At 41.0% G+C, this 15,919-nt stretch overlaps 1 protein-coding gene across 1 annotated transcript in view; it reads left to right on the plus strand.

Annotated features, from left to right (window-relative positions):
- The window catches only part of RASGEF1C (RasGEF domain family member 1C), a 74,250-nt gene extending 58,887 nt beyond the window's left edge, over positions 1-15,363 (plus strand). Inside the window, exons 11-14 of the mRNA XM_065848876.2 lie at positions 3,721-3,816; positions 5,229-5,352; positions 7,371-7,443; positions 7,785-15,363. Of these exons, the coding sequence (XP_065704948.1) occupies positions 3,721-3,816; positions 5,229-5,352; positions 7,371-7,443; positions 7,785-7,809 (318 nt within the window). The 3' untranslated portion in view covers positions 7,810-15,363. The remainder of the gene's footprint in view (positions 1-3,720; positions 3,817-5,228; positions 5,353-7,370; positions 7,444-7,784) is intronic.
- The last annotated feature ends 556 nt before the right edge of the window (positions 15,364-15,919 follow it).

A 15,919-nucleotide genomic window follows, 5' to 3' on the forward strand; every position in this document is an offset into this window, starting at 1 on the left:
AGAGACAATAGCTTTGGATGTTTGTGACCAGCAGAGAAATTCCTTTAACTTGCACAGCACAGCAAGGACGTGTTGGTCTGAGATGCTTCTGCAGTTTAGTTCTTCTCTGACCATCATATATATTCAAACCAGTTGCTTTATTGTTTGACTTAATTTCCTGTGGAAGTTAGCAATCTCTGTCATATCTCTACCTCTAGCTGATTAATACTGAGGACAGGGAGGTTATTAGATTGAAGGGAATCTATTTTACATGAGAAAAAGCCCATATTCTATTTCCCTTGAACAGTAGTTCAAGAAAATGCACAAGCACATGATTTGGTAGCTACTCATGCTGGGTATTTTACAGTGTCAGATACAGCAGATCATCTAATGCTTGCTATAGAAATTAAGGAATTTTGGGTTTTTTTTATAAGCAAGATTATATGTCATTTATTTTAATGAGTTTGAGTAAAACTGAAAGAACGTGATCACTTTTTTGAAAGAAAACGTTCTGTTGTTTCTTGGCAAACTTGTGGCAGAGCTCACTCTGAAGAAAATTTTTATCTTCAAACTGGAGTGTCCTTGCAAGAGTCTGAGATCCCCATCCCCTCCACCCCCCTTCTCCACAAGTGGCCACTCCAGCAGCCCAGCTGGCGGCTCCAGGCCTCAGTCCATCTACTGGAGAAGGAAGATGCTCTGGAGGGATCATCCTTGTCGCAGACCAACAGTCGAAGCAGCAGGTTATGTCACAGGCAGAGAAACTGCCCATAGGCTCAGAGGAGCTAATATTTAACCGGCAGCCTCACCAGAAACATTCTCTTCTTCTCTCCTCAAGGCTGGTGTCCCGGCTGATGAGTTTGCACGGCACAGCTCAGGGGCTAAATGACATCCTCAGAGAGGGGGAGCCAGGGACATGGGCACCCTCCCTCCTTCTGCCCCGTGTATGCATCTCGCCCTCGCTGTTCAGATCCATCCCTTCTCTCGTTGTGCAAAAAGGCACGGCAGGGCAGAGCGCAGAGATGCCATACAGCAGCAGAAATAAACCTGCCAAAGTGCGGGGTGAGAGAACTGGCAATGAAGAAGGGCTGATGTTTCATGAAGAATTCAGAAGGGTATGCTTGTTAGGAGCTAAGTTGGGTTTTATCTATGCAGTCAGCTGACCTGTGCCATCTCCAAAATTAAGTCATTCCACTGGGAAACCTTGCATTGTGCTAATGACATTTTTCTGGCTTTGAAATGTCGGGAGTATGGACAGTGCGGTACTGTGTGTTGTTGCCGCCTGATACTGTGGAGGAAGAACATGTCTGATCTCATTAGCTTTCTTCTTTCTGCAGGAGACAATTGTCCTTCAGCGTGCGGGTGGGTTGGCTGGCACAGGGGGGAATCGAAAGGGAGTGAAATACGAGTTTCTGGCACTAACCCAGTTTTTATGCAAGCAAAGGGCCTGAATTGAAGCCAACATTAGAGCATAACTATATCCACTTTTGTTGCTTTTCCTACAGAAATTTGGAAAACAAAACATACAGGGTAACATATTTTTATTGGGGAAATAAATGGTGACCCAAAGACCGAAATCCCCTGGAAGCGTCTAGAGAACTGGTATCCTAGGGTCTGTCTTTGCTGCCTTTTGGCTGCAGATGAGAACAAGCTCTGCCCATGCTCTGAGCTTGACCTGGCATTGAGCCCACATTCATGTACCTTCCCTCTCAGCAAGGCTTTTCGTTTATGTTTAGTATCACTAATGATGGTGCCCTGGCTCCCAGGCAGTGTGGAGCAGGGCAGAACAAGCTCGCATCTGCCTGCTAAAAATATGTAGAGAGAACCTGACAGTAATTTCTAGTAGGGATCAGTGTCTGGTTCCAGCTCTCTGTGTCTTTCCACCTTATAAGACCACACCAGTTACAGAGTTATCAACATTTGTGGTAGAAAACAAACCACATAGACTGAATTGTATTCTTTACCTCAGGTTGATTGATTTAGGTTGGATGATATAAAAATGGATGCTGAAACATACTTAGCTCAGTTCAACCAGAAATTGTTCCACCTATTTGGGGGGGCGGGTTAGGCTGTGCTGTGTTTCCATTCCTACATTACATCAGTGGGATGTTATCAGGATAATTCCAGTGGCTCTTGAGTGTCAGTCCAGGCTTTCTTATGGCTATTGCCCTGAGGTTATGGAGTTTATCTATGGTTGTCCCACAAAAACGCCAGCAGAGGTGCAGATCTTTAGCATGTAATACTTTAGCCAAAACAGAAATTGGCTTCTGTTTTCACAGCCAGAGTTGGTAGTGGCTTGTAGACCCCTGCCTCAGTGTTCCCGCATTTCTTACTTGCTCACACTCACTGTTGCATACTGAAGGCTGTAGACTGGAAAATAACAGCTGCCAGTCCTGTTCTGGGTCGATTTCATATCCCATTACAGCTGATGTACAGTGTGAGATGGAATAACCGTACGACATTAAATACTTAACTAAAGGATTGCTCCCTTGGCTGGTCTTGCATGCCATGAGGGAACTTTAACTTTGGTGCAGACTAAACAGGCTACAGTTCAGTTAATTTACAAATAGAACAGTGGAAACATTTGGACACTTTCCTTGAAGTTCATGGTTATTGAGTTTATACTTAGTGGCTTAAAAGACCGGTGTTGCTGCCACAGGGCAATACCCACAGAGGTGGCTGCTGACCTTAGAGCTTAACCCTCCAAGTGGCCTTTTTCCATCACAGTGCCAGTGCTGGAGAGGTGGGTGGGCTCCAGAGAGCCCCGAGGGTCAGCTTTGTCCTGGACTGGTCCTTTGTGCTACCTTTCTTTTCCCTCGGAGCTGTGACATGAGGACCCAGAGGGACTCTGCTGAAGTGCTGGGTACGTGCTTCAGGAGCGCTGTTGCTGCTTTCTGCTGTAGAATGTCTGGCATCAAATTCATCCTTGTTGTAATTCCAGTAATTTCAGGAGTCTTACCTAGAAGTGGACTTTTTCTATAGCAAATTATGACCTGACTCTGGTCATATGGCTTGAATCAGTGCCATATGCCACTTTGCGCTGGATGATGCCCAGGGCCTGTTTTGACTGCTACAGTGATGCCTCTGGCTACTCTTGGCATTTTCCTGTCAACTAACTTAATATTGTCAATCCTACTGTCTGCAGGTTAATTTGGAGAAGCAGGTTGTACTAATCAGGCACCAGGAAGGAAATTACTTGCCTCCAGAGGTAGCCATGCATGGAGCTGTTGAAAATGAAACGGCTCCTGATCAACTGTTCACAGACAAGTCCTTGGGCATCAAATTTTATTCTGTCTTTCCTTGTTCAGGGACAATACTGATTCTTTGGTTCCCAGCTGTCTTTAAATTGCTAGATTTGTGTATTCAACATCTTTGCTTACATGGACTCGACAGAGAAAGGAAGAGTTCTGCAATTTTATTTTGCTCTTTGCTCTCTGATCTTGTCATCAAACGGTGATGCTGCTGATAATAAAATGGGTTATTAGGATTTTCTTAGTCATGTTATTCTGTTCAGTGAACATTGTGTTCAGTTCATATTCATTTCAGTGTACATTCTCCTGATGGCTGAACGTGTCTCTGTGCCCTCCTGCCCTTTTGCTTGTCTGTCACTTTACTGCTTCTTAAGTGCATAGCACGCTGAAAACTTAATATTTCTTTTTTCTCCTCTCTCCTGATTGAGTTCTTCTTTCATGCAGAGAAAATATTGAACTGGAAAGATAATAGTTATGTCATTTCTCTTCACAGATTGTGATCCCCTTCTTCAGCCTGTTGATCAAAGACATTTATTTTTTGAATGAAGGATGCGCTAATCGCCTTCCAAATGGACATGTCAATTTTGAAGTAAGATCTGAAAAATGTTTTTATCTACCCTATTCTGACAGCACTATACTAGACCATGTGCCTGCAATTTCAGTGCAGACCAACCAAGACTAAATATGCCAAAAGGGACGATCTCAAATGAAAGTTAAAGCAATCCCAGAATGTTTTTTTAAAAGAATATGTGTATTTTATACAAAGATTACAAGCAGAACATTCTAATTTGCTTGATGTGCGTTGGCTGCTAGAAATATAGTTTCAGCAGTATAAATGACTATATGTATGGCTTGGAAGGGAAGATGACTTTTTCAAACAACATGGAAAACTATTTTTCTTACACACAAGTCAGTATGAAAGCTTTATACTTTATCTGCCGTGTTAGCCCTTTCTCATTCTTAATAAAGAAGTTCGGCAAAGACATAAATTACCTGTGGTCATTAAATAAAAAATAGAATACAAGCAGAATTACATATAGAGCAGAGGCACTGTATCCATGAGGTAAATGCCATGCCACTGACGGGAGGATTTGAATGTGTTATCTCCTGCCTGTAGGTTTCACACAGAAAAATTTTTACTAAATGCAGTAGAAGGACTTGTCCCTGCTCATTGCAGGGGTTGGACTAGGTGACCTTGGAAGGTCCCTTCCAACCCAAACTATTCTATGATTCCATGACTTGCATTCCCCCCCAGCCCTGGCACTAGGCAGTATTAGTCACATACCCTGAGTAACGCCAGGTGTGTGCTGGAGCAGCTGGATTTACACCAGTACACCTGTTGCTGGTGCAGTGTTGCGGGCACTGGGCTGTTCTGTGTTGAGCTGTGCACCACGAGGGCTGAGTTCTTGGATTCCGGCAGAGGGGCAGAGATGAGCTGCTTCCAAAAGAGCTGCCCCATGTCGCTGAGACCATAGTTCTTGAACTCACAAGTTCTTTGTAAATCATTTCTTCAGCATCACTTTGGTTGTGTTCAGTTTCTCTTTCAGTTATTGACATTGTGAGGTAGTGAGTAATGCATAAAATACTGAACCTGGCATTGCCTTAAATTACAGCAGAACTGGTACAAGACCTAAAGAGTTGTGAGGTGTTGAAGTCACTCCACTTCATGGAATTTATATGTAATTCTGCTCCCTCCCGTTCCATCAAAGTTTATGTCCTCTGTTCTTAAGTATATGTGTATAACCTGTAATTTTGCTTATGGATACATTTTCATTTAAGTACAGAGTCGGCTTGTAAAAAGGAAGGTAGCGCACCCTTTCCTCTCTCTTTCTCCTGTAATGGACTGTGAAATGTACCCCTCTGAAATGTACAGGGCTCTTTTCTCCTAATACCCTTGTGCTTGGCATGAGGGATCCTGGATCCCAGCTTTCTGCTTGGATGTGGTTGTTTTAGTGAGATAATATTACTGTAATCTGAGTTGGAATGGTTTTCTGTTTATAGAAATTTCTGGAGCTGGCTAAGCAAGTAGGAGAATTTATAACATGGAAGCAAGTGGAATGTCCCTTTGAACAAGACCCTAACATCATCCACTACTTGCATACTGCTCCCATTTTTACTGAAGATGGTAAGATTCTGTACAATCTTTAATTATTGAAAATATGTCTCTTCATCACTACTAATTAACACCCTGCTCCATGCTTTGGTGATCTCTCTCACTGACCAGTCCTGGTTCTTTCCTGTCATGCAGTTTCTTTATCCCCAGTCTAGCAAGGTGTTTTTGCAAATACAGCCTTCTGGCTCATGAAGCTGCTGCCTGATCGCTCCTCTTTTGTGTGTAGCTTCTCTGTAAGGCACTATCTAGGAAGTTGCCGATGTGGCCCTATTTTTATAACCAAGAAAAGAGGCCACACAACCATGTTGTGGGCTGCTCTGAATGTCAGCTGTCCCTTAGCCACTCATTCTGTGACTGATGGAGCCAGAACTAATCTCTTCTGCAAACCCACACTGTCATCTCTTCAGTGAAGACAGCCCAGGGCGATGCTAGTCCAGCTGACCCCCTCCGCTACAGCAAAGAATGTTATCTACCAAAAAGAATTTTTAAGAAAAATCTTTTCTAGTAATTCATTTAAGCTGTAGCTATGACAGCCCCGGTCTGAAAGTATTTTTGATTTTCTTTTTATACTTATCTGTCCTCTTCAATTTGGTATCCAGCACATCAGACTGTGTCATTTCATACTGATTTGTGTCAGTTGCCTCTTGGTACATTGTCACGCACAGAATTGGCTCTAGCTATGTTCCTATAACTTATACTGGTGTTCAGTGTATTTTTTCTTGATTCTATAGGCAGTTTTCTCTACTAATCCAAGTTAATCAGACCAGACAGTTTTTATTTCACAGAGTACTTCAGAACACAAAATTCTGCTTCAAAAATCCTGCCTAAATCCTAAGACTGTCAAAATAGAATAATTAACGTGATTAAAGTCATACATATCAAAAGGAGATAGGATGGAGGCATTTGTTCTGTTTTTAGGCTTTAAGCCAAAGTCAAGGATCTCTCAGAAGTGGTGTTTAAAAGTGCAGTTTTGCTGGACAAAAAAGCGTGACCTCAACCCACTAATTGTTTGCAGCTTTTCTCTCTCATGCCCTCCCCTGTATCCCTGCTGCTTGCATGAGGTGCCCTTTGCAGAAGCCGTGGGCGGCCTCTTCTGTTGCCCAGGGCAAGTGTGGAGCAGGAGACCTGCCCTGAGTGAAAGGTGGGAGGATACAGCAGAGAGATGCAGCAGTGGTATGTGAAATGCAGCTGCACTCTGCTTGTCCCAGTGTGGAGGAATAGTGGGCCAACACTCAGATATAAAAATGCAATTGAATTGTGGTACAGACTTGAATACTGAGATGGCTCCAGTATTAAAGAATAAAGCATCAGTTAAACAGTCAAATGAGGAAATCTGTGTGAACACAAATCATGGCCTACTTAAAAAAAGTCTGTGAAGACAGCAAGCTATTAATGCATCGCCAGCTTTTGCAGAGGAGACTCTACAGCATAGGCACATTTTGGTATCATAAAATGCATCCTACAATGCAAAGTTTTGCAGACAAAAAGGACTTGTTTATTTTCTTCTGTGTTCCTTCTCTGGTGTCTGTAACTCATTCTTACCTTGGGGGTGTTTTCTATCCATTTAAGATACCATGTCTCCATAAGCTTTCAAAAGATTGAGGAAGATAAAGTTGTGTTAAATGATGGGAATATCCTTAATTTTGTAAAGTTTATATGTTTAGCTGCCAGTTTGTGCACTCTTTTTAAATGTTCAAATAACACTTTGGTAACAGTGCTGTGATGGAGTAAATCAGTTGAGATCTCTATATGCAAAGCCAGAGACCATTCAACTATTTAATATTATTATAAGAAGGTCATGCTAACATATGTTAACTCTGAGGTCCTTTACAGTTCCATCAAAATTAACCTAACAGCTTTGCAAAGGCACACGTGTGAGCTGAACATCAGTGTCCTGTTGATGACCAGCGACCTGATGGACCAGGAGGTTTTAGTTGCTCTTACTGTGTGGTATAATACAGGACGCACAGAAATGCAGAGAGATGCGGGTTAATGTTGCTGTTGCAGTAACACATATTTACCTTTCCCAGGTTTGTATCTGGCTTCCTATGAAAGCGAAAGTCCGGAAAACCAGACAGAAAAAGACAGGTGGAAATCCTTAAGGTAACCACTCGTTTTATCAGCTCATTTCTAAAGTACCTCCCAAATGCTGCATTGATAGTCAAAGCTTGTAAAGTGCTGGGATGTAAAATGTGACCTCTGATGGGGGTCTTTTCTATTTAAGACTTAATTTACAGAGCTGAGGCTGCGCTGATAAAAGCTAATCGTAATCACAAACTATCCAGCATTTAAAGGATACCCTCTTCCTACAGTCTGCATCTCCTGTAAGAGGTGTGTAAGGGTTTGGTGTGAGAATCTGAAGAGAGTGATTATAAAAACAAACAAACCCCATACTTTCATATTGCCTTTTTGGAAAAAAAAAATCTTATGTTTTAAATTTACAGATCCTCTATTTTAGGAAAGACTTGAAGATTAAGAGATTATTGCAGTAGGTCAAGGAAAAGAAATCCGCAGACATTTTGCACTACTGATTCCAAAGATGCCTGTTTGGGATTTAGACAATTTCTTTTGTTTGAGTTTTTTTGTTGGTTTTTTTGACCTCCTGACATGATGGATGAACTGGATTCATCCACTGAAATCAACAGAACTGTATGCACAATGACGCTTTTCTAACTATGAGACATAAGAGGAAGGACAAACAGACTATTTGTGGCTGTGCCCAAACTGCGTCAGGATCGCCGTAATTTTTGCCTCTGGAAAATAAAACAGAACATCAGGAGCATTGAGAACAATGGCACTGCAAAGGAGAATGGAGAAAAGGAGAAAAAAAAAAGAAAAAGAGAAGAAGAAATACACATAAATATTTCAGAAGCAGGTGCTTCAGCCAGTAGCTCTTTAAACTCTCTGAGGACTGTAAAATTAAATCAAACACAGACACAGCAGCAATCTGGTTAATTGCTGAATGAAGAAAGAACTTAATCTCACGTGAGCAGTCCCCAGCCTTGTTGAACAAAGCACTGACTGCTACAGGTATAAGCTTCCAACGGATGAAAACTGACATTGCTCGCTCATACGTGGACACGTATGTCACATATAGACCACATCAGCATTGGACAGTCATGCAAGCCCCATGACTTTTTACAGAGAACAATCTGAAGTGGGACTATGGTTTAGTTCTTCTTCCCACCACTGTTGTTGCTTTTCTTACTGTGAATCTCGGCCGAGCTGACGAGGGCACAGGGTGCGGACGGTGTTGCCTAAAGACCCCACCACCACATCTGAAGTTGAACTGAAGAAGCAAACGCCTCTGGACTCAACTTACCTCTATTTAATGTATGTAGTGTATTCCCTAATTTTGTTGATGCTGAGTTGCATCTTTTAGAGGCTTTTATCACACTTAAAGAAAAAAAGATATTGCGTTACCATTTGAAAAAAAAAAAATCAGATTCCAATTAATCCAGTACTGTTTATTTTACAACATAGTACTAAGAGGATAGGAGGTGGGGGTAACTGCTCTGAATTTGGAAACTACATGGTATGCTTTAAAAAGACAAAGGGTTCAGACTAGAATGAATGCACTAAAAAATTGCCATTCATGAGCAGATAACCGTTCTTCTCTTTTTTATTTTTAGGATCTAAACCATGTTCATCATTTCCTTACAGATAATATGAAGTAGGGACTTTGTGTTGTGTTTAAAGGTGTACAAAAATCAAGGTGCTACTGTAACAAATATGTTAAATAATAATGAACTATATGGATATTAAATTCAAAACTAAGCCCTACCAGTAGACTAATCGTTTGTTTGTGGAAGGAATATTCCTACCTGCCCCAGAAAAGACCTCAAAAAGCTTAAGTGAAACCTAAATGCCACATGATATTGAACTTTGCATTTTATTACTGCCTTGATGCTGGCCTTTTCAGATGTTCCAGTCTTTCTGTCTGCAATAGAAGGATGTAACCCTTTATTTGAGATCAGTAGTAGTTTTACTGAAATAGAGAGTGATTCCAAGTGGCTGTATTATTTTGAAAAATTAGGCTAATCACAAAACTTGGCTGTGTTGGCTTATGCTCCTGCCCTCTGCCAGGCCTCAGAAGTTATCTGTGCCTGAATGAGTTGTTGAACTGTTGGGCAGTGGGGAGCTGGGTTTGAGGGCAGCACTGACAGCGGAGCTGAGCGGGAGTTCAGCAGCCTGAGACACGCTCTGTGTGAGCCACTGAAGGTCTGTAGTGTCTGCAGCGCGGTTCTGACGTTGGGTTATGAGCTGTGAAAACCTGTGCAGGCTGGATTGCAGCCACCAGGAAGCCACTGCTCTCGCAGTCGCTGAGATGAGCAGGACAGCTGCTTCTAGATCTGCATACACAGGGGCTTGAAGCAGAACTAAAATTCTTTTCATGTAGGTCTATCAGTGCATGAATTCAAGCAGGGGGAACATAAAAATAGCAGGTGTTTACTCAAACTTTGTGTAGAAGAACTAAGAGTGAGAATGGTACAACATCATTCCAGCCAGGGGATGAGCACTATTCTGGTGATACTGTTTATATGCTGTTTTTGTTAATTTTTGTACATGACCTGAGAGCTATATAGAGAAACATAGACACAGAGCCATTTGTTCCAAAATGATGCCATTAAAAGCCTGTTAAATTCCAGTCAAACCCAGAGCAATAACCGTAAGCATATCTACAACAATGCTAATGCTTAAGTGTGTTTGACAAATGGTCATTTTTTTTCCTTAATTTCTGCATCTTTTTAACAGGGCACAATGTGACTTCATAGTGGATTTTTTTATTTATTTATTTATCTGAAAACAGATGTAGGTGGATGGGTCCTTTCTTAAAACCTGTTTTTTAAAATGCAAATCATCACTCCTTTTCTAATGAGCCAGTAGAGGCTGGCACAGCTGAGATTATAACATCCTGAAGACAAATGAAAATGTGATTTCTCATGATAATACTTTATATTTTTGGGCACCTTCCATGAATTCAGGCGATTTTGTAAGTATGAGTTAAATTAGATCTCATAAAGTTTATCACTGCAAACTAAACCACTTTCATAGTCCAAACCTGTCAAGCCTCAGTGCTTAAAATAGAAGCATAAAGGTCAGATTTAGGTAGGTATTAAGGGCTTAGTGGGACTTTCAGAAGCACCAAACTGTCTTTAAGCCTTTATGTAGTCACACATTTAAAAGGTCTTTTTTCAGAAGTGCTAAACATCCTCACCTCTTGGTGAATACTGAAGCAATTATTGCTTTACAAAGGCGCGTGGCGTATTGATCTGTAGTATGTGATTTCCAGAGATGCTGGCTGCTCTTTGCAAAACAACCTGGAGGTCAGAGAAGGCAGCACTTTTAAAGAACAGTCTTTAGAAATCATAGCACGTCTTGACACAATTTCATGGCAAAAATCCTGTTGATTTAAATAGAAACAATGCAAAGCCTTAAGTTACAGCTGTCAGTTGCATTTGTAATTCATATTTGGCCTAACTAGGGTATACAGCTCCACACAGGAGAGTGGTTGGAGCCTTGCTTCACCAGCAGGATTTACAAAGCACGAGTACAACTGAAAACAAAGGATGACAATTTGGGGAATAGCAAAAATGCTTTAACATTTGATAGAAAGCGCCTCCAATAATTAATGTTTTCTTGCTATAGACGTGTAGAGGGCTCCTAGCGCGCTGAAAAGAAACTATCACTGAAGACTGAGCACTAAGCCACTACAAACTACACCAGGGGACAAACCACTGGAAAACTGAACAGACAATAAAATGTGACATCTAAATTGTGACAAAGTGTTTTCTAGCTTTTGCAAGCCCTGCTTACATCTCTGTGAAAGGAGTTGCCTCAAGTGACTTGTGCTCGCAGAGGCCAGGGCAGTTCAGCGAGTGAGCTCCCTGTCCTTCTGGAGCCACTGGGAAGCCACTTACAGGGTAGGATTTTCCAAGCACCTTCTGTGGTTCGATACCCTTCACTCCTCTCAAACAGGACATCTGACTTGCAGTTCTGTTAGGACAATCTTGGGTCCGTGATCTGGTTGCTTTATTGAGCTTCTGCCCTTTGTTGTGAGCCAGTTGGACATGGAATGATGTGGCAAGAAGAATGGGATGTACTATGCCCACCAGGGATGAAGTCTCTGAAAGTTAGAGCCTGTGCAGGGTAAAGAGGGAGCCAGGAACTCACTGGAGGAGGCTGCAGGGAGGCACTGATAGGTGTGAAGAACACTAGAAGCCAAATTCTGCTATATTGAGCTCTCCTCTTATTTTTTCTGAGATGCAGGCCATACTTCTCCCCCTTCAGTTGTCAATGAAACAGCACGAGGCCATCAATAATATCAGCATCAATCACATTACTTAATTAAAGGTGAATGGATGTATGTGTGCTGGGCATGACTGAATTTTGAGGGCAAAAACATCTTGTAATGAGTTTAGTGCACACGAACCCTGTGCACCAGAGTACACCGAGCTTAGCAAATTGTTATTCCCTCTGCTAGGCAGTACCAATCCCATCATAGAGCTGGCTGGTGGCTCCCCGTGTGGATAGACACTCAGATCTAGAAGCGAACTGTGGTCCCAACCACTGCTGAGCTGGCGCTTTAACAAAGTGTGGACACAGCTGCTAAAGCACTTAAAATAAGAAAAACTGTGATCATAGAGATACTTTTCTCAGCTTGAAAATATCTTATGATGTGCTCAGTCGTGATAAGATAATCACTCAACATCAAGCCAGTCCCTTACTGATAACTTGGTTACTTCATCATATTTTATTGCAATAGTTTATGCACCTTGTATTAAAGCACACGAGCAAGGGTTTGCACAACTGTAAATCCAGTTTAGAACAGAGCTCAGATTACTGAATATGTAATTGGAGTTATCAAAAAGAAGGTGTGTTAGTAGAAAAGATATTGTTATGCATAGCAGTGTAAAAATGTTACACAGTTAACAGTATCTGGCTGAACAATGAATGTGTTCCATAGAATGAGACTGATCCCAAGCCCAGCCACATGCCCGAGGAGAAAGTTCAATTGATTTTGATGAGTTTTGGAACAGTCCTGAAATTATTAAGTTTTAAGTTATTCAAAGGGATCAGGTTGCATTGACAGCTGGTGTAGTCCCTGCCCTTTCTTTCAAGCCAGGTGCAACTCTCAGATGAGCAGGTGTGCTTAATAGGGTGAAAATCCAGCCTTAGCAGAAGTTTTCTTTGACATTGTTGAAGTTTCAGCAGCAAGTTCAAACACTAAATCTGATCCGAGGAATTAATTCACATCTGAGAGTAAAATTTGATTTTATGGCTTTAAGAACTTTCTTGTAAGACTGGTAGTAATTACCCTGTCTCAGGTGACTCTCTCATTGGAAATTAAAACGCCTTTGGTTGTGAACTGATTATTTCTATTGTCATAATTGCAAAATGGGATTAGGGAGTGACAAGGAAACAGGGAAAAGCCCCTTTGTCTCTGCTCTGAGGCTCCACTGTGGGCCAAAGACTTTCTTTTGTCCTTTTTCACATTATCTGTTGCATGAAATTACCTCGGTAGTGGGCGCTGGACATTATTGAACTGTGGCTGGGCAACTACACGCGCTTATCTGGTGTCCGTATGGCAGCACGTACACTAACAGGGGGATGTAGAGGTGATTACATGATCCTGTACAAAGCTGACATGTAAATTCATATCTCAGCCTGCACGAGGAGTTTCTGTTGCTGGGACACATCCCTTTGGAAAGGGAGGAAGTTCTTGGAAGTTCACTGGGGCAAAGAGTATGTATCCATCCAACAGAATGATTACAAGAGGATTCTTTGAACTAAAAGAGGTTCCTCTAGAGGACTAGAAACAGTGATGATTTTGTTATTTAGTTGACAGAAAGTTTAAGATGCAAGCAGCATGGAAAAATAAGTGCTAAAAAACTCATGATAAATACCTCGATGGTTGTTAACTTTCTTATTTCACAGTATGGCAGTGGAGTGGAAAAAGATACCTGTGCATATCTTGCTATTCATATCAATGCCGGCTTGGCAGGCTAAGGCAGGAGAGAACACAGTGAAATACTGGTGCAGAAAGCTGTACCAATACTTTGGGTTTAATGTTGGGTGTGCTGGAAAGCAAGCACGCTGGCTTAGCATGTGTCCCTTGCCCTGCAACTGCTGCGAGCTGCTCTGGAGCAGCTGAGCTCTGAGCACAGCAGAGGAGGCAGCAAACACGTTACCTGGTTTTGATGGAGCAGACCTGGAAGATGATCTGTTTTGTATTCATTTCTTTTACAATTCTTTTTGCATATTTTCAGATATGCAAAAAATACTAAATACATTAAGCTAAGGCTCACACAAGACATCAAATCCTGCGTTTTTACATTATGCAAGATGTAGATAAGAAGCTAATAGCTTGTATGGGTGGTATTTCATTCAGTCTGCACAGCTTCAAGACACTAAAACTCAGGTTATAACCTCAACTACAGAGAAAAGCTATAGTAGGAGTAACTCCTGTCTAGATTCCCCACCTCGCACTGTGGCCAGACGCAGACCATAATGCTGTAAATGCAGAGTGGCTTAGACTTAGAGCCAGTTTAATGGACTTCTGACCAGAAAATTCCATACCCCATCTACCTTTCAGAGAAATGTGACTTCCTCAGTGAATTGTAACAGGGCAGTACTACATCACTGCTTTCATTATTTAATTATGCTTCTAAAATTCCAGTCTGTTTGAAACAACTGAACATGTGATGGTTTTTCTTGATGTTTGGCCCATGGGTAGAGAGAGTTGAGAAAACAGGGGCTGTAATCTCGACAATTGACATCGTATGTATTTCCCTAACAGCCCAAGTTGGGTTATCAATTACAGTCTGTCCTCATCTTGAACTAGAAGGAATTCCAAGAGAATCCTCCTGATTCTTAAAACTTAGTGAAAGATACCAAGAGAGCTATTAAATTCAAGTGTTTCAAGGCGTGATTCTTAGAACCGTACAAGTACTTCCCTTAGGAGTCTGTCTATAGAGAGACCATTGCTAGTACACAACAGAGATGGAAAATAAATTATCCACTGGGTTTCAGAACTCTTAGCAAGTGTTCATCAGCTTATAAAAGTGAGAAATCAGATGTTAAGATTTTTTCACTTTTAGTGACAGTAGCAGCTATCTTAAACCTAAACTCCAAGAACCTACTGTTCTAAAACATTCACAGACCTAAAAGCACAGAGTAAAAATGGAAAAGCAGAACTGTCCTTATTTGCAGATTGAGAAATTCATATCTTCACTGACACATCCAGGGTGGCCTGGGAAGCACCTCCTTTCAAAAATTACACTATAAAGATACCCGAATTTTAGTTTTACATTTATTTTGGTGTAACTCTTTTTTACAACTGTGCTTAGAAAAATGGGAACTAAGTTATCATTTTATTTTTTAAAACAGAATCAAGATAGGAAATAAATACGGATTAAAAGACTGGTATATACTGATCATGTGAAAGATACTAGTGAGGTGCTGTGCTTTTCCTGTATCTTTTTATTTAAATTAAGCAATTTCATGTTATGATTAGCAATTTCCGGTCAAATTGAAATCCCTCTACCATCTATGATACTCGAACCATGTACCTTTGTTAGAAGCCCTCAGAACAAATATCAACACTTTATTAATTGCACAGGCAGGAAACAGTAAGATTACTTGAACGTGGCTGTTATGATTTTGTGACTGTACATAGATCTCGCAAAATGTTAATGGTGATATGCATACTGTACCCCACATAAACACCGCAAGAATAGCATGGTCATTGTTACGCTTTATAGCTGTTGTGGAAAATGTCTTAACCTGCATTCATGATGATAGTGCCCATCCTATTCCCATGCCTTTTTATACAGTTGTGGTAAGATTGTTATGAAATCCTTTTGTCAGTCATGTTCGAGCCTAACTTACCTATGTATAGAATTTATATATTAAACCCCCCTAATTTATACTGTGTTTTAACAGTTTGCCTGAACTGTCTATGGTTTCTAAATTTTGTAATGTGAGTGTCAAATAAGAATAATAATAAAATTTTAAAAAGGCTCAGCTGTGTTGATTTTGGTTTTCAGTTTTATTTGTAGTAAAGATTTCAACAACTACAAATCTACAGAATAGGCTGTAAAGAAACTTGGGTTGCTTTGAAATTCCAAAAATACAAAGATAAACCTGACTGCACACAGCAATTCATGAATATGCGTATAGGCACAAAAGTACCTGTGGTTTCTGCTCCTTCTCTTGTTTCCACTTTACTGCTTCTCTCTTCATCCTCACGCATTCAGAACATCGCACTGCAAACGCACTGCAAGGAAAAGAGGTAAATTCTCAAAGTTCCCGTAATAAAAGTATTTTCCCAGGTAGCTGTAAACTCAAAACTTCTTCATAATGAGAGGACAAATACAGGACTGGGCCTGAGTACTTTTAGTCTGTTCCTATAAAACTCCATGGTACAACTAATGTTTAATTGCGTTCTTTTATTATTGGTATTGCTGTAAACTGAGAGCTTCTATTGAGATGAGAGTCCCATTTCAGTACCACATTCAGTAAGAGGCATCCTTGCTTCAGGTAGCTTTAAATTATTTTAAACAAGGAAGAGACTCAG

This window comes from Patagioenas fasciata, chromosome 14 (genome assembly GCF_037038585.1).
Source record: "Patagioenas fasciata isolate bPatFas1 chromosome 14, bPatFas1.hap1, whole genome shotgun sequence".
In the NCBI taxonomy this organism is placed as follows: domain Eukaryota; kingdom Metazoa; phylum Chordata; class Aves; order Columbiformes; family Columbidae; genus Patagioenas; species Patagioenas fasciata.